At 39.0% G+C, this 19,971-nt stretch overlaps 1 protein-coding gene across 9 annotated transcripts in view; it reads left to right on the top strand.

The window, feature by feature from the left end:
* PBX3 (PBX homeobox 3) overlaps nt 1–19,971 on the top strand; it is a 226,586-nt gene that overhangs the window by 200,063 nt on the left and 6,552 nt on the right. For all 9 annotated transcript variants that reach the window (XM_086325156.1, XM_086325153.1, XM_086325159.1 and 6 more), the window contains one exon: nt 19,670–19,835. In XM_086325156.1, coding sequence (XP_086181282.1) covers nt 19,670–19,835 — 166 coding nt within the window. The remainder of the gene's footprint in view (nt 1–19,669; nt 19,836–19,971) is intronic.

The raw sequence follows: 19,971 nt of genomic DNA, 5'->3' as shown, positions 1-19,971 counted from the left end.
ACTGTTTTCGTGATTCTCTCAGCAGGCAGTGAGTGCCTCCTATGATCACTGTGGCAAAGAAAGGTGAATAAGATAATGTTCTTTTCTCTGAGAAATGTCAAATTCCTTGAGGGAGACAGACAATTGTGTTGCTGACAGGATACCAGACTTATCCGAGGGAATGTACCAATGCATATGGGTGCCAATGAATATGGTACCAGGAGGGGTTTAGTGAGGGTTAGGAAAGTACCCTCAACTTAAAGCTCTGTGACCTTGGGCAAGTCATTTAAACTTACTGTGCCTCATTTCCTTGTGTATAATTTGAATAAAAATAGCTAAATAAAGCTACAGTGAGTTTCAGTGAGAAGATATATAAATCTCCAAGCAGAGTCCTTATCAAAGAGTTAGAAAAATTATAATAATAGTTATTATTATGCTGTTTCTCCTGCCTGAGATGGTCTAACCCTGAACTTCCTACACATATGCATAAATATTTTAATTACTGCTCTTTCAAAGCTTACTTCAAATATCAATTCTTCAAGAAAGTTTTGCTTGAACTTCCAGTTCATATCCTCTATTATATACTTTCATAGCTTCTCATTCTTTTCCTTGATAACACTTACCACAATTGTAAGTAACTAATGAATTGTTTAATGCTATTCTTCTGATAGCTGGTGAATTCCCTGTTGATTGAGATTGTGATCTTATTCAGCACTATATCCTGAATGCCTAGAAGAGTGTACAGCACTTAGACACTCAGTGAGTATTCGTTGAAGAAATGATTTAGATAGAAAGCCAAGCTGGAGCCTGATTGGGGAAGGTCTACAGTTATGACGTTTAGATGTCTGTAATTATGCCTATAATTATATGGTTGACCAGTTTAGATTTGTTTTGCATTAATTAATTAGTTATACATTATTCATTCAATAAGTGATTTTTGGTCACTGTGCTAGTCTGTCCTTGTGGAGCTTACATTCTAATGAGGAGAGAAGGATAATTCATACATACATACATACATATATATATATATATAAAAATAATGCATGTGTTTGTGTATGCTCAGTTTGTCCACCTCTTTGGAATCTAAGGAACCAAAGCCCCCTCGTCTCCTCTATTTTTGGAATTTTTCCAGGCAAGAACACTGGAGTGGGTTGCCATTTCTGTCTCCAGGGGATCTTCCCAACCCAGGGATCAAACCCACGTCTCTTGCATCTCCTTCATTGGCAGGCAGTTCTGTACCACTAGCTCAGCTGGTAAAGAATCTGCCTGCAATGCAGGAGACCTCAGTTTGATTCCTGGGTCAGGAAGATCTACTGGAGAAGGGATAGGCTACCCACTCCAGTATTCTTGGGCTTCCCTGGTGGCTCAGCTGGTAAAGAATCTGCCTGCAATCCAGGAAACCTCAGTTCGATTCCTGGGTCAGGAAGATCCACTGGAGAAGGGATAGGCTACCCACTCCAGTATTCTTGGGTTTCCCTGCTGGCTCAGCTGGTAAAGAATCTGCCTGCAATGCAGGAAACCTCAGTTTGATTCCTGGGTCAGGAAGATCCACTGGAGAGGGGATAGGCTACCCACTCCAGTATTCTTGGGCTTCCCTGGTGGCTCAGCTGGTAAAGAATCTGCCTGCAATGTGGGAGACCTGGGGTGGGAAGATCCACTGGGGAAGGGATTGGCTATGCACTCCAGTATTCTGGCCTGGAGAATTCCATAGGCTGTACAGTCCATGGGGTCACAAAGAGTCAGACATGACTGAGTGACTTTCACTTTTCACTTTCTTTACCACTAGCACCACCTGGGAAGCCCTATATATAAATAATGTATAATTATATATGTTGTATATCTTATATTTTAAATATAAATACTATATATAATGCCCTATGGTGAATAAGTGCTATGAAGTAAAATAAGGGCAATATAGATTTATGGGTTGGGGTGATGTGATCAGATTTATGAAAGATAAATCTAGCACTAATGTGTAAGGTCAGTTTGAAAGGGAAAACCCTAGAATGAGAGCGACTATGTAGGGGATTAGTGGCATAGTTTAGGAAAGAGGTGGTAGGGATTCAAATTAGGCCACTGAAAGCAGAAAACAGGGATACATTTTTAAAGTATTTTGGGGATAGAACTGGTATTATGGAGGTTGGGTTAACAATTGGATATGCATATAAGAAGGAAAGAGTAGAAGTTAGTGGAGGTTTTTAGCCTACATGATTGAAGATGGTGATATTATTAACTGATATAGGAAACACATAAGGAAATGCTAAGGGCTTTTTTTTTTTTTCCTTATTTATTTATTTATGTTCTTTTTAGGAAATGCTGGTTTGATGGAGGGGAGAGTATAGATCTATAATAACTATGCCAGATTTGCCTTGCCATCAGTATCCCAGTTGGGAAATGTTCAATTTGGAAATATAATTTAGGGGAAAGATCAAGTTTAAAGATTCAGCTTGAGAATCATTCACTTAAATTCATAGTTGAATGGATGATGTTGGTGAGGGAACTTGCAGGTAAGAAGAAAATAAGGCCACAAGTAATGACTTTTCCATGGGTTGTTTGTCAGCTCTGAGAGGATGATTAAGAGGTTAAGCTATGCTTCTGACAACTTTGAAGGGCTGAGAAGGCAGGATTTGGTGTAAGGGTATCTGGGACCTATGAAGGGGGAGGATACTTTGCTTCCCTTGCATTGTGTTAGGGCTTATACTACCAGAGCTACATCTTAGTAGCAGGGGTCCATTGGAAGTGTACATAGACCCTCACGGAGCCTGGAATTCTGTTTCAGAATACCTCAGTCCTTGACTTGGATTGCTAGTCCTCATCGGTGCCTGGACAAGCAAGTATAATTTTTTGTGTGGAGAAAGATGGCACCATTCTAGACTTCAAGTTGTTTGTATAAACAAAACAAATACAACATTGGGGACACAATCGGGGGGGAAAAAACAGACATAGAAGAAGACATAACAATATATATTGAAACCAGCAGAAATAACAGACAATAGAAATGGATCCAAAGAACTTTAGAAAATAAAAGGATCTGATATGGAGTGTAAAATAGTATGCTGTATATATTTAGCACAGTAAGCAAAATGGAGAATTTTGTCAGAGAGCTGGAAACCATAAAAAACATTGTATGGAAGTTTTAGAAACAAAAATAAAGTAACCAAAATTAAGAATTCAGTGTATGGATTTTAAAGCAGGTTAAACATAGCTGAAGAGAGAATTAGTGAACTGGAAGATGGGTCATAAGAAAATAACCATGCTGAAGAATGGAGAGACAATAGGATAGAAAATCAGGAGAAAGAGTAAGGGACGCTGAAGGTATAGTAAGAAGTCTAACATAAAAGTCATTTCAGTCCCAGAAGCAAACATAATAGTGTGTCAGAAGCAATATTTGAAATGTAAAGGCTTCTAACTTTCCAAAACTGATGAAAGACTCTAAGCCCTAGATTCACCAAAAGGTACAATTCCAAGAGAAGATAGATAAATAGGAATCCACACTGAACACAGTAAAAACAAAAGCCACCAGTGGGAAAAATAAGAGTGACTTCAAAGGCATAGCCATTAGGCTGACTGCTGATTTCTTAATGAAAACAATAAAGCCATAATACTGTAGAATGATAAAAAGATGAAATAAATTAAATGTCAGCCTAGAATTCTGTATCTGCCAAAAATGATCTTTCATAGTAGAGGTGAAATGAAGACATTCTCGGTAAAAAATTGAGAGAATTTGTCCCATTTTTTCTCTAAAGGAAGCACAAAAAATATGGCAGAAGTAAAAATATTTCATATAGAAGGCAGAAGATACAGGAAGGAGTGGAAAGCAAAGAAAAGGGTAAATGTGTATGTGAGTCTAAATAAATATTGAGTGTTTAAAATAATAATATCTTATTTGTTTATAATACATATAGAATTAAAATACACAGTAATAATGCCTGTTAAGTTATTTAATGCTCTTAAATTTTTTGCAAAAGATGGTAAGAATACCAATTAACATAAAAGTACCAGTTAATGTTAGACTTTGATAGTTAAGAATGTATAATCTCTAGGGAATCACCTAAAGAATACTAAAGGAGTGTATAACTTCCAAATAAAGAAGGAAATGTAGAATAATTTTTGAAAATAAGCAGTCTAAAAGAAGGCAAGAAAGGATTAGAAAAAGAACCCAGTAAGTGGGACAAATAGGGAGCGCTTAGTAAGATGATAGATTTAAACCCAGATATTTCAGTAGTTACATTAAACACAAATGAAATCTAATTGGCAAATATTGTTGAATAAGATATAAAAATAAAAGCTAACTTCTTATATTCTCTAATAGAGATATCTAAAGTATAATGACACAGAAAGAATGAAAATAACAGTGTGGGGGAAAAAATACAACATGCAAACAATAACCAAAAAAAAGTTGGCATTTCTTTATTAATATTGGATGAAGAACGCTTGAAGACAAAAAATGTTACTGCAGATAAAGAGACACTAAATATTAATGACACAGCTCTTCTATATTTGTATGTACTTAATAACAAAGCTCAAAAAACATAAATCAAAAACTAACTGAATGATAATGAAAACACAACTATCAAGAGTCATGGGATAGGAATTCCCTGGTGGTCCAGTGGTTAGAACTCCACACTTTTTAACTGCCAAGGGCCCTTGTTCAGTCTGATGGGAGAACTAAGATCCCACAAGCCATGCAGCATAGCTGCCCCACCTTCCCATCCTCCAAAACAGGGGAGATTCTCAAATACTGATATAAATAGTTTCCTTTTCTCCCTCCTGACTTCCTAAAGTTAGATACTTAGCCCATTGCCCTTCAGGTACACCAGATTCTCTACCAAACCTGTGTTGTTACTTGTGTTGCATTTAGGCAATGATACTATTCTTTTGGGCTTCCCTTGTGGCCCAGTGGTAAAGACTCTGCCTACCAATGCAGGAGACGCAGGTTTGATTCTGGGTTGGAAAGGTTCCTTGGAAAAGGAATTGGCAACCCACTCCAGTATTCTTGCCTGGGAAAGTCACATGGACAGAGGAGTCTGGTGGGCTACAGTCCATGGGGTTGTAAAAGCATCAAACACGACTTAGCAACTAAAAAACAACAACTTTTCTTTCATATCACTTGTTTTGAGAAATTGGGAAGGTACAGAAACAGACTTCACCCTACCATTATTAAGTAGCAGTGTGACATTAAGCAAATTGTTTAACCTGAAGTTCCCGTTTTGTGACTCGTAAAATTAGGATTGTGATAGTTTCCTCAGAAGTTTGAGGGCTAAATGAGATCATACATGTTGACTGCCTAATACAGGGCTGGTATGTGGTGAATGCTCCTTAAATGCTCATTTGTCATCTATTCAACCAGGGTTTTCTTTCCGGGTAGGTTGTATATGTAGAACCTCATAAAGTTCCCAAAATAAAGAGAGAAAAGATGCCCTGGCCACTGGCAAACTAGTTGCTAGAAGCCCTCAGCTCTTAGGTTTTCACAGGCTTCATAGAGATGAGAGCTAGAGTGGGCACGGGGTGGGGAGTTGGAGGTCGAGTGAGGTTGTTGTGTCTATTCTTATTCTCTGAATAGATCTACCCTACGTGTATTCTTTACTCTAAAAATGCATGTGGTTCATTTTTAATGAGAATTAATTATGTATGTTGAAAGGGTAGGCTATCTTTTGAGGATAAGTATTTATATTTTACACAAATTCAATGACATTTTCTGGATTTTTTAAAAGAAAATCCAGAAAATACATACTGGGGTGTGTATTATTTGGTAGGGAGAGGCATTTGAATAAATACTGGTTCCCATGAAACAAAAGGCTCGACTATCAGATTTCTTACATAGGACATGGAATACATTTTGATGTTTTTAATTACAGAAATTAGATTATAATTATGACCGATTCACATTGTTGTATGGCAGAAACCAACACACTATAGGGAAATTTTCCACGAATTAAAAATAAACAAAATTTTTTAAAAAATGAATTAGATTTACACAAAAGTTATCTGGACAGAAATATGGTCCACTGTTGTTTAAAAATGCTCTTGAGTTTTAATTCTGGAATGCTGATGTGTTGCCTTGGGAGACGGCCCTGCCTCTCATTGCGGCTGATGGGAGTCAGTTTCACAGCTGTGATGTCAGTGCTTCGAAAGTCTGTCAAAGAAGGACTTCCCTGGTGGTCCAGTGGTTAAGGCTTTGCCTTCCAGTGCAGGGCACCCAGGTTTGATCCCTAGTCCCGGAGCTAAGATCCCACATGCCTTGAAGCCAAAAAATCAAAACAAAAACCAGAAGCAATATTGCAACAAATTCAAAAAGACTTTTTTAAAATGGCCCACATCTAAAAAGAAAAAAACTCTTTAAGAACAAGCAAACCAAAAAAAATCCAAAATCTGTCAAAGAGTTTCCATGGAGGCTGTGAAAGTGAAAGTCGCTCAGTTGTGTCTGACTCTTTGTGACCCTGTGGACTATACAGTCCATGGAATTCTCCAGGCCAGAATACTGGAGTGGGGAGCCATTCCCTTCTCCAGGGGATCTTCCCAACCTAGGGATCAAATCCAGGTCTCCTACACTGCAGGCAGTTTCTTTACCAGCTGAGCCACCAGAGAAGCCCAAGAATACTGGAATAAGTAGGGTATCCCTTCTCCAGTGGATCATCCCAACCCAGGGTCTCTCTTGCATTGCAGGCAGATTCTTTACCAGCTGAGTTACCAGGGAATCCCATGGAGGCTATAGAGGAACCTATTCAATTGTACACCTACCTGATACATTTTTTATTTTTTAATGAAAGAAATAATTTTAAAGGAATCTTTAACTGAAAACATTGTCTGTGGTAATTTAGAACCACCCCTCAGCGTGTGTTTTAGAGAGATGAACGGTGTCATCTGTTCTTCATGTACTGTGGCTGCAAGGCTGACGTTTTATATACTTTTGCAGATGCGCCTCTCTGTGAATGTCACGAGCAGTTACCAGTCTATCATGCACTGAGTAGAAAGGGCAGAGCCAAACTGTAAGGGTGTCAGTACGTTATGGCAATAAAATTTTTCGCAGCCTCAAATAAAAAAATACAGTATTTGGCAAGTGCATCTGTTTTAAATTATTTCAGATACTATGGAAACAGAATTTCTGTTTGTTCAGTTCTCCCATTAGAAGTGAATTGTGTTTCCAAAAGCTGGTTTTCAAGTCAGTTGTTCAGAGTTTGGAACTTACTTTCTAAAAAGAAAATGAAATGGTCTGGATTCTTGGGCTAGCTCACATTTTAACCGTAAAGGAAATGAAATATTTTACACTGAAAAAGTAGGCTGAATATTTGAGAGAAAAAATTATTTCTCTCACTAAAAAAATTAAAAATGTGTCAGGTAGGTGTACAATTGAATAGGTTCCTCTATAGCCTCTATGGGATTCCCTGCTTTGGTAGCCCTAACCACTTAATATAAAATTCTTTTTGTTTTATGAAGAATATTAAGGAAAAGCAAGTCTTATTACACAAGGTATAGCGGGAAAAGCACAGGAAAAGCTGTGGCCCTCAGGCAAGCTAGATAAACTCTCTGACTTCAGTTTTCACATCAGTTAAACTGGGTCTTTGTGGTACTACATGAGATAATAATGTAAAATTCCTGGTAAAATGACTGGCTTTAAATGAGCTCTCCATAAATGGCTGCTGTTAAAATATAGGTACAGGTAGGATCCAAACCCAGGTTTCCTACAAATTCCAGGTCCACTGTCTTGTCTGGCAAGTGGCTGTGTTGGGACAGGAGCCACGGAGGGACCGGGAGGCCAGGATAGAGCTGTCAGTTTGTGTGGAACCACGCCCCACAGACGTGGCGGACAGGAGCTCTTGGTCAGATGTCACCTTCCTGGGAGAAGGCTTATCACGCTCAGGTGTACAAGGGAGCAGCCCCTTTCCCCTTCGCTCACTGCTCCCTAGTCTCCACTGCCAGGACCCTGCCAGTACTGGGGGCAGAGACAGGGTCTCTCAGAATCCAGAACTCTCCAGAAAGGGTGACCTGACCTTGTGACAAGAGGAAGTGTGACCTGCAGAGGGTTTTTTGTTGTTGCTCTTGTTGCTTGTTTGTTTTAAGAACAGGAAGAGCTAACACTTACCTGGTGCCTAGCACATCCCAGGCGCAATCCTGTGCCTTTTAACATATTATCTCATTTAGCGTTCAAGGCAGCCCTATGGGGAACAGGCATCATTACCCCATCTTGTAGACCAGGAAAGGAGAACTTAGATGATGTGACTGCACGAAGGTGACACAGCTAGGAAATTACAGAGCAGGGATTCACACGCAGGTCTGTCAGCTCTCAGGCGCCCTCTGGGTTCTCAAGGGAATGCACACGTGTGGTCATCTACAGTGTGTCCAGGCTTTCTGTCTTTTTATAAACTTTACTGGTTGTGTGCCCTTGGGAAGGAGAGGAATGGAATGAGATTTAGTTTATTAACACCATTAACTTTAAAAATTGAACAGGATCTGGCTTCCATCCCTCATTTCAAATCGAACCACATAATGGGGATGAAAACATATTGATTAGAGAGAAACTATTTATTAGAGGTAAAATTGTTTACAGTGTAAATAAGCTACATGTTCCATTATACACGACTTGGCCTTTCAACATTTCATAATCTGTTGCATTTAATTAGGCACAGTACATAAAGTATGCATCACAAGTAAACATTGGAAACACAATGGCAAATTTTTCTAAGATCTGTGCTTCATAAATTTTCAGTTTGCTAATCTCAGTAATTATGTTTTGGTGTCAGCTGCTTTTTCCAAACGAGTGCTGATTCTCTCCCTTAAGTCTTTAAGGAAGCCAAACTGAGGATGAACTCTAAAGTTCTGTACTTCTCCCTATTGAAGATTTAAGTCATTAAGTAATATTTTTTCTCTTTTATTTAACATTGTTATTAAAATGGTAAATAAATGGAGTGATAGAATTTGAAATGTAAGGTACAATTAATGCTAATTAATAAATTGGCTTTCAGTGACTATAGAGACATTTTAGATGGTCTAGCTTTTTAAATTTGAATGACATTTTTCTTAAAGGCAAAGCAATCTGGGGAACTTTAGTGGTTTGAGAATTACAAAGTATCTGATTTTAATTATTTCAAGAATTCTCAGACCTGCCAACCCCATCCTTCAGATAGAATACAGGAATGGGATTGTTGAGTCCTGTAGCTGTGTGAGCCAGCACAGTGCCTGGCAGTTACACTCTTCAGGATTATTAAATGACTTCTAAGTGACTTTTTTTAAAAAAGAAGATTGGTTACAGTTTTCATTGAAAAGTGCATGTTTTTTGAAAGTCTTTTTTTCTAATGAAAAAAAAAAAAACCCAGAAATTACTCATCTGAAATCAATTTGAATATTTGAAAACACATAGAAAAACACAAAATTAGAATTTACTTGTAAACCCATTCCAAACGATAAAAGACACGTGTCCTAGTACTTTTTGTATGCATACATGTATGTGTATGTTTGCATGTACACACCTATGTATGTCTATGTGTATTTTTACCCCACCTCAAATTCTTATTCTCTATGAGAAGGAAGAAAAAGCCCTTTCTTCCTCTTTACAATACATTGTGAATAGTAACCCCATGTCAATAAATATTTGTCTTCAACATGTTTAATCAGTGATCATATTCCATTATACAGATGTGCTATAAATTAATATCTCCTCTCTTTTTACTACTTTAAGTAAGACTGTAACAAATCTCTTTCATATGTATCTCTAAATATTTACTCAAGATAAATTCTAAGTAATGCTGAATCCAAACATATGTCTATCCATATTTGCTGGCTTACTTTACAGAAAGGCTATGCTAAATAATAAGTAAAATGTGTCTACTGCTCTCAGTTTATTTCTTTAAATGTTTTTGATTTCCTGATGCTAACAAATTTGTTCTTTGTTGAGCTCTGAAAGGTCACTGTGACACATCTAAGTGACTGCCTGAGTGAGCTTTGTTTTTTCAGCTCAAGGTCTTCCCTGGATGCATCCTGTCCAAGGGACTTCCACATGTCCTCACACAGAGAAATTAGTGCATCCGTGGGGCTTTCCTGGTGGTCCTGTGGTTGGGACTCCAGGCTTCCACTGTTGGGAATATGGGTTCTCTCCCTGGTTGAGGAACTAGGATCCTGCATACTGCACCGTGCAGCCGAAAAATAAACTAACTAAGTAAGATAAATAAATAAATGAAGTTAATGCAAACAGAGTGTGCCTGCTCACTTGAGGCAGCAGTCTTAAACGCGGGTGCACATGCTTCACAGAGTAGGTGAAGGTTTTCCAGAGGGTACAAGGGCATGCATGGTTTTAAAAGGGTTTCACTGGTCAGCTTTCCTTTGTGTGTGTGTGTATATATATGTGTGTGTGTATGTATGTATATATAAATGTATATATACATGCTGCTGCTGCTGCTGCTGCTCTGCTAAGTTGCTTCAGTCGTGTCTGACTCTGTGCGACCCCATAGACGGCAGCCCACCAGGCTCCCTCGTCCCTGGGATTCTCCAGGCAAAAACACTGGAGTGGATTGCCCTTTCCTTCTCCAATGCATGAAAGTGAAAAGTGAAAGTGAAGTTGCTCAGTCGTGTCTGACTCTAAGTGACCCCATGGACTGTAGCCCACCAGGCTCCCCTGTCCATGGGATTTTCCAGGCAAGAGTACTGGAGGTGGGTGCCATTGCCTTCTCCAGTATATATACATACTCCTTCCTAAAACCCACTTGCCTCAGAAAGCTGCTAGGGTGGAAGTTCATGTGGTTGTCCTTTTTCCTCTTCCCCTTTCCACCTGTTCTTTTCCCACTTTATGAAATAGGTACTCCCACTCATTGCCCCAGAGTGTGAGACCCTTTCTGGTGCTCAACAAAGGATTGTGTGAAATATTGGTGATAACCAAACCTCCTTCAGTCAGCACTTTATAATCCAGCACCCTTCTGCTTAATACATGTGTTGATTCTGAATTGAAAAATGTGTTCAAAGTATTCAGTGGTTTACAAATAAGTTAGTGAATCAGAATCTAACCAATGTTCCCCTCTGAAGAACTCTGACTTCATAAGGGGGAATTTCAATGCTGATAAAGATAGAATTTTTAACAATAAAGTGGGTTTTTTTCAGCTATTAAAAAAATAAATGAATGCGTGATAAAACCTTACTTTTGATGGTCAAAGTAAGTATTATTTATCAAAATAAGTATTTGTATTGCTTTGATTAATTTTAGATTCAGTGTACTGATAGCTTAATCCAGAACATGTTAAGCATGTAGAGCCTTATAATTACAGGAAATAAAAAAGAGTTTAAAATATTCAATTTCCATATATTACTTGTAAAACATAAAAGTATATTGCATTAGTATAATATGGGAGGGAAATGAAATGGAAATACAGTTCCAAAAACAAAAGAGAACACAAAAATTTTGACTATTAAAGAAAAACAAGTTTATATGTTTTTAAAATGGATAGTGGGTATCAATTTTCTATTTATATTTGGTTGGATGCATTTTAAAGAACAGTGTTACAGTTTTATTTTAAAATGTCAACATTTATGGCATACTAAAATAACATTGTTTATAACTATAAGCTCATAATGAAAAATTGCAGATGCCAACTTAAAAAATGTACAAAGGAGAAAAAAATGTATGAGCAAGTACCTGATTTTTCACCTTTTTTTTAGGCAGTATTCCAAGAAAAGGTGTGCAGACTACTAATATGGGATAGGCGCCTAGACAAAAGGCTGCCTCACCTGGCTTCAGGTGGTCTCACAGGAACTGTTCCCCGCAATCTCAGTCTCCCTTCCACTTAGTGAGCCCTGGGGTGGTGTGGGTGATGAGAGCACCAGCAGAGTTCCTCTTCAGGCTTTCCCTGGTCTGGAGCACTCTCTCCTCTCCTGTTTCTTAGCCAGAGGTTGCTGGTCCGTCAGGTGCTTCACCCTGGTACCCATGGCTTCTCGCTCTCTCTCGGCTCCCTTGTTCTCCACGATGAAAGTATTCCTCACTTGTTAGACCTCACTTCTTCCAGAAACACTCCTTGCAGAAACACTCCTTGATTCTCCTTTCCTATTTTCCTTTAGAATGGTGTCTCCTTCCCCTTTCATTATAAAAGAGAAGTTAAGAAATTAAGGGAAAGGGGAGTCAAGTCAGAAAGTAGAAAAAGTCTCTGGGATCTTGGAGAGGTCCAGGTAGATGGAGGCAGCTTATATTTTTGGCTTCTTTGTTTGAACAGGGCTTCTAGAGGTTTGTACCTCTGAAATATGGAGTCTCAGTAGAAATACTATTGAATTGAATTGAAGCTGAAGTCCAGTTCAAATTTCACCTTACCTTTGAATTCTCCTTTGATTTCCCATACCTGCTGGGGCTTATCTTCCTCTAGATTCCTTTTAGAGTCTGTTCTCTGTAGTTTAGTGTGTTATCATCACCATCATGCAATCTTTGTTAATTATTTGAATATGCAGCATTGTTTTTATGACCAGATTGTAAGTTCTAGGCAAGTAGAAGTTCCTGTTTATTTTTTTGTCTCCCCCATGGCACCTAGTACAGCACTGACTGTAACACATATTCAGTAAATACACCACAGTTAATTGTAAAAAAGGGGGGAAAACTGATAGGGAGTTATGGGGTTGAAATCTGGATTTGTCATGCTTCACTGTATGATTTAGGGCCATTTGTGTACAGTCTGCATCTCTTGATTCTTCATGGATAAAACATGGGTGACAGTGATAATTAATAGTATTAGGTAATCACTGTGGGCCCAAACCATTAATGTACCTAACATTTCTATGAGAAATATATTAACCTTCTTATTATTGTTCTCATTGTATATGAGAGGAATACTAAAATAATCTGTCCAGGGCCACTCATAGTAAATAACAGTGTGGATTTGAAACCAGACCAAGTCCCAAGTATTTATTCAACATGTGATACTGCCCACATCTGATGTATCTACCTCAGAGTTAAAGATTCTAAGTGAATCTTAGAATTAAGATTAAAGATTAATCTTAAATCTTTAAAGATTCTAAGTGAGTAGAAGGCACTGGGTATATTTTTGGAAAAAAAAAAAGTAAAAAAGTGATACAAAAGTTGAATTTAGTTACTGTATTTGGAAAGCATTTTTACTTTTCTCCCCAGCTGTATTGAGGTATAACTGAAACATAACACTGTTCAAAGTGTGCAGCAGATTGACACAATACATTTAAAAATTGCAAAATAATTACTACACAGTGTTAGCTACACCACCTCCATCCCATGACATAGTTACCATTTGTTTTTCCTGGTGAGAACACTTAGGATATACTCTTTTAGCATTCAAGTATGTGATACAGTATTATTAGCTATACTCAATCCCTGGTAACTTCCACTCTACTCTGTTTCTTTGAGTCTGTCTTTTTTAGATTCCACATTTAAAAACATTTTAATTTTTTGCAGTTCGTAGGTTATCTTTTCATTTATGGTTTCCTTTGCTGTACAAAAGCTTATAAGTTTGATTAAATCCCATTTGTTTATTTTTTGCTTTTCTTTTTATTGCCCTAGGAGACTGACCTAGGAAAGCATTGGTACAATTTATGTCAGAGAATGCTTTTCTTATGTTCTCTTTTAGGAGTCTGATGGTATCATGTCTTATATTCAAATTTTCAAGTCATTTGAGTCTCTTTTTGTATCCGATGTAAGGATGTGTTCTGATTTCATTGATTTACATGTGGCTGTCCAACTTTCCCAACAACACTTGCTGAAGAGACTGTCTTCTCCCTGTTATGTGTTCTTGCATCCTTGGTCAAAGATTAATTGTCCATAGGTGTGTGGGTTTATTTCTGGGCTTTCTGTTCTGTTTCATTGATCCATGTGTCTGTTTTTGTGCCAGTACCATGCTGTTTTGATTACCGTAGCTTTGTAGTGTTATCTGAAGTCTGAGAGGGGTATGCCTCCTGCTTTGTTCTTTTTTCTGTGAATTGCTTTGGCAATTCTATGCCTTTTATCATACCACGTAAATTTTCAAATTATTTGTTCTAGTTCTGTGGAAAATGTCATGGGTAATTTGATAGGAATCACATTAAATCTATAGATTGTTTGGGTAGTTTGGCCATTTTAACAATATTAATTCTTCCAATCCAAGAGCATGGAATATCTTTCCATCTTTGAGTCATCCTCAGTTTCTTTTATTAATGTTTGTGGTTCTTAGCATATAAATCTTTTACCTCCTTTGTCAGGTTTACTCCTAAATATTTTTTGATGTGATTTAAAAGGGATTGTTTGTTTACAGTCCATTTCTAGTGTTTCCTTTTTAGTGTATGATATGACCAACAAAGGCTTAATTTCCAAAATATACAAACAGCTCATACAACTCATAACCAAAAAAACAAACAACCCAATAAAAAAATGGGCAAAAGACCTAAACAGACATTTCTCCAAAGAAGACATACAGATGGCCAATAGGCACATGAAAGGAGGCTCATTTTTTCTAATTATTAGAGACATGCCAATCAAAACTATAAAGAGGTACCACCTCACACTGCTCAGAATGACCATGATTAAAAAGCTTATAAATAACAGATGTTGGAGAAGGTGTGGAAAAAAGAGAATCCTCTTACACCATTGGTGGGAATGTAAATTGGTGTAGCCACTATGGAAAACAGTATTGAGGTTCCTCAAAAAACTAAAAATAGAGTTACCATATGACCTAGCAATCCCTTTTCTAGGCATATACCCAGACAAAGCTGTAATTCAAAAAGATACATGCACCCTTAGGTTTATGGCCTCACTATTTACAATAGCTAAGACATGGAAACAAACTAGATGTCCATCAACAGATGAATGGATAAAGAAGATGTGGTGTGTGTGGTGGTGCACAGATTGAAATATTACTCAGCTATAAGAAAGAATGAAATAATGCCATATGCAGGAACATGGATGGGTCTAGAGATAATCATACTAAGCGAAGTAAGTCAAAGACAAATACCATATGATATCACTTATATGTGGAGTCTAAAATATGACACAGATGAACATATCTAAGAAACAGAAACATGCTCAGAGATGAAGAGAACAGACTTGTGGTCGTCAAGGGGGAGGAAGGCTTGGGGGAAGAAGGATTGAGAGTTTGGGTTTAGAAGATGCAAACTAGTATATATAAACAACAAGGTCCTGCTGTATAGTACAGGGAAGTATATTCAGTATTCTGTGATAAACCATCATAGAAATGAATATGAACAAATATATATGTGGCTTCCCAGGTGGCACGAGTGGTAAAGAACCCGCCTGCCAGTGCAGCTGGACATAAGAGACTCCAGTTCAATCCCTCAGTCGGGAAGATCCCCTGGAGGAGGGCACAGCAACCCACTCCAGTATTCTTGCCTGGAGAATCCCATGGACAGAGGAGCCTGGTGGGCTACAGTCCATGGGTCGCAGAGTCGGACACGACTGAAGCAACTTAGTACACACACAAATGTATAACTGAATCACTTTGCTGTTCAGCAGAAATTAACACTAAACCAACTATACTTAGATAAAACATTTTTTAAAAAGGAAAACATTGTACTTTTTAAAGGCAGTTGGCAGTCTGCAGGTGAATAGAGTCGGGGGAATGCATGGCTATAGTAAATGAGAGGGAACAGAAGCTTTTCCAGTCACTTGTTGGCCTTGCAAAAGGGCTCCAGAAAATAAACACTCTGAAAAATGCTCACTACTCATTCCCCTGATTGCCAAAGGCATTCAGCCTGGGAGCTGGTAGTGATGAACATCAGTAGGAGGAGGAGAGTACTTGTGTTTTTATTCTCATATTTAATTGATCTTAAAATTCTTGCCCAGCCCTTTACCTTCTGCACAGTCCAGAGTCATGAATCCTTGATATGTGGCTCAAAAGAGAAGCACGGGACAAAATATTCCTTTTCTCTTCACTAATTTCCTGCCCATGTTTCTATTCTGGGACCAATGTACAGACCATTGGTCAAAGACAGAGTAAGCTCTGCTCTCCTTCCAGCACGTGTGTACAGCCTGACTCCATTGTGAGCCCTGTGTAGGAGGGGCCTGCATGTGCTCTGTAGCTTTTGGTGCTTCCTACTGGCTGACTTTTGCAATTAATTGTATCCATCTGTTTTTAAAAGGTGAAAAAGAACTCCTGAATTTAGGTGTCTTTAAAAGGTGAAAAAAAAACTCCTGAATTTAGGTGTTGATTTCTACATTAATTACACTGATCCCAGTTGCAGCAGTGTGGTCTTAATAGCTGATAGCTGCAATACCCAAATCTGTGATATCAGAATGTGACGTGCATATTTAAATTTGAGAAATAGTTTAACATTTCTAGATATTCATTTAGATGTGGTTATGCAGGTTAAACATAACGTATGATCACTGCTTCTTTCATTGCTTCCAATTAAACCTTGCTTGTTAGTTTAACCTCTAGGTAATCCCATCAAACAATTGATGTCAAGGAAACACTGCCCACAGTAGCTTTGGATGAGTGGCCATTAATTTTAATTGCCTTGATATTAAAGATTAAGAAGTATTGGGACTAGCAGAATAGAAACGATCTGATGTCAAGCAAATCCACTTGCTAAAGCTTCCCCAGGCTGCTGGTGATATTAAAATTTTACTATGAGAATTAAATAAACCTTTATTAGTGATGACTGTTGTTTGATTGGTCCAGGGGTATGCATAAACACAGGATTCTTACATATCTGGAGATGAGACCTTCAATGGTATGGAGATTCCTCAATTATGAAACTGTTAATAAAGCTGTAATCTGATTTTCCTGGCTAGGTTTCATTAATGTATTATAGCTTCTCTGATTGTCAAGGTAATATTAACTACAAAGTATGGAATCCAACAGAGAATTGTTTAGAAGAAGAGAATTCTAAAATGGGCCTTTGTTGCTAAATTCAGAGTTGGGGAATTTTCATTAATTATGCTTAAGAAATGCCAAATTCCCTCTCAGCCAGGAATATCTCCCTTTCCACTATATATTCAATATTTAACTCTTTCAAAGGCCTGACAGTCTTAATCAGACAAGCTAGAGTGATGTTGTATATTGAAGGGAGTTTTTGTATGGCAGCTCTCTAGGTCTGCCTTCTGAGCTGAGGACGTGCTTGTGAAAGGTAGGGTAGGCTTGTGAAAGTAAGGGCTATGAGAACTTGCTTTAACAAGCATAACCAGAACAAATACCACCAGAGTTGTTTTCAATCTTAATTCAGAACCTTTATTTTTAGAGACATAATTCTGGTATGGGAATGAATCTCATAGTCACTGAGGCCGCCTTCTCCTGGTGCAAAAATCCCTCCCAGAACATCTGCGTCCATCCTCCTGGAGGCCTGGGCCCCAGGTTAGCATCACGTCAGCCCTCTCCCTCTCCCCTGGCCTACACTGTGAGTCAGTGGCCAAATTCTGCCTATTTGTCTTCCCTGACCTCTGCCCTTTCCACAGCTCCTGTTCCGCCTCATCACCTGTGTACCTACCTACCTAACTCTGCCACCCAGTTGCATGCCCTACACTATTGTGCCAAGCACCTACCCCAAGCATACGGGGCTGAAAGAAGGCAGAGTGGAGTTGGGTCCCTCAGGTCTGTTTGAGAGCCTAATATTGTGACAGCCTAGATACTGGAACTAAGGCCCGTACGTGGAATTGGAAGGGAACCAGATCTTAGTTCTGAGTAAAGAACTGTGTATCCATTGGAGCTGCCTACAGTGGAATCAGATTCGAAGTGAGTACCATGTCGCTGGTGGTGGAGATGCCATGACACAAATAGAAAATAGAGAAGGAGGTGCAGGTTTAAAGAACACCCAAGTTCCATTTGAGATCTGTTGAGCTGCAGGTTGTGGCAGAACATTTATAAGAAAATGTCTTAAAAATCAAGAACTGAAATTCTTCATAGAAGTTAGGGATAGAGGTGGAAGTCTGGTTCACAGAGACCATAGTTAGAATTGTTAATAGAGATAAGATTGCTTAAGGAGAAAGAAGAGAGCTAAGAGCTTGAGTCTTGGAGAAAGTGTGTATGTGCACACACACACACACACACCATAGTGTATCAGGGAAGGAGAAGCAGAAGCATAATGTCACAGGTGATAATTACAAGTGTCAGATGCTGCTGAGTGGCAAAACAAGTTGAGAGAGAGAAGGTCATTAGATTTGGAACAGGTGTGAGGCCTGTGTGATGACAATCAACCACCTAGCCCTTGAGATTGTTAAGATGCTACTTGAGAAAATGTGTGCAAAAGGCTATGTGTAATGCTTGGTGCAAAGGAGATGCTTGTTAAATAGTTACTATTACCACCACTGTTTGAAGAAAAGAAGGGACACATAATCCTTCCTTGCTGGTGAGGGAGACGACAGTGGAACAGAAATGGCTAGGAAGCCCTGAACTGCAGCATATTTGCTTCCCGACGAGTTTTGGCTTGTTTCTGTCTGAACCTGCACTCATGGTAACTGCAGAGGTCTTCAGCGAATGTGCTGGCGTGTGTGCACGCACATATGTGTGCACAGTGACCCCCCAGGATGGGACTGCATGCGGGCAGCAGCAGGCCAACATTGTCTTCCTCGTGTGGCTCCCTTGCCAGGGCTCTCTAGCTTTCCCTGGAAGGATGAGCACCATGGTTTGAAGAATGAGAGGTCTATTTCCAAAGCAATTAAAGGCTTGGCAGAGATGGTCAACCAGCGTGCCCACTGGTATAAATTGGGTTGGAGGGCTCATATCACTCACTCCTTATCCTTTTCTCAGAGTCCCTAAATAACTATTCAGGATGAAACTGTGACCCACTCCGCCTGATACCACTGCAGCATGCTCTTTTGAAAGATGATTAAGAAATTATTAAGAAGTATTTTTAAACTGTTACTTTAACAAGAGAGAGGTCAGAGCCTTTTACATAGCAAAGTGGGTACCTATTCATACATTGCTGTGTGGGTTTTAGCTTCTTCTTTATATAGCTCAGCTCCCAGGTGCCTGAACACTCATTGTAACTATAAGCAGTGCATCTTGGGCTGAAGTTTTGTTGTCAGTGAAGTGTGATGAAATCTGCCTGTTGCCAAGTTCCTCCTAAGAAATCTCTTCCATTTGTGCTGGTTGACATCATAAGTAGTTTGCAAAAGAAATAAGTATATTCCACCTGATGAAATCAGCTGCTGATTCTGTATTTGCATTTGACCTTATTGAATTGCTTGAGTTTTCACGTTGTGACCTTCTCACATGTTAACTGGCAGAACTTGAGCAGCCATCTTGGCAGACGTACAGTATCTTCTAAGGCAGGAGACAAAGGGGTTTTTCATCCATTATTAATTGATGTTACTCTTTTCAGCAGACCAAACATGATTCTACTGTACAGCTGCCAAAATTGTTCCAGACCCCAAAAGAACAAGTCATTCTTTCACAAGTGTTTCTTATTATTTGCCTAACTTAACAAACGTTTCATTTTTCAGCTCCTTTGGGGATGGGGGGAGGACTAATCATTTATATATGAATTGGTATACACCAACTGAATATTTTTGATATATTTAAATCTTTTTATTTACCATTTTAGTAACTCCAAGAAATGGTCTTATTCCAAGAGTGTTGAGAGGTTTGCCAAAAGAGTGAGTGAGCCTCAGCACCATTCTTCTTTATCCCCGAGATGTGATCACAGGCTAGAATCAAGTGTCTCCCAAGGTCTCCCCCGGGGGTCCTACAGTTAGTATCGGAAATTTGATTTTTGTTTGTTTCCTCCTTTGACTCTCGCTTCCCCTTACTCACGTCCTTGTGATTTATAGGTGTCCAACTGGTTTGGCAACAAACGAATCAGGTACAAGAAGAATATTGGCAAGTTTCAGGAAGAAGCCAACCTCTATGCTGCAAAGACAGCCGTGACAGCCGCGCACGCAGTGGCCGCAGCCGTGCAGAACAACCAGACCAACTCGCCCACCACGCCGAATTCTGGTGAGTATGGGTGCTCACTCCCTCCTCGGCTCAGGAAGCCCGAGGCCACACATCCCCACCTCATGGGCCAGGACACAAGAACCATACTGAGGATACAGTGGACTCATAAAGATTTCTATTAAAATGTAGGCTTCTT

This window comes from Bos grunniens, chromosome 11 (genome assembly GCF_055505025.1).
Source record: "Bos grunniens cultivar Pamir isolate PY7600 chromosome 11, Bosgru_T2T1.0, whole genome shotgun sequence".
NCBI lineage: Eukaryota > Metazoa > Chordata > Mammalia > Artiodactyla > Bovidae > Bos > Bos grunniens.
This window is presented reverse-complemented; position numbering and strand designations above follow the sequence as displayed.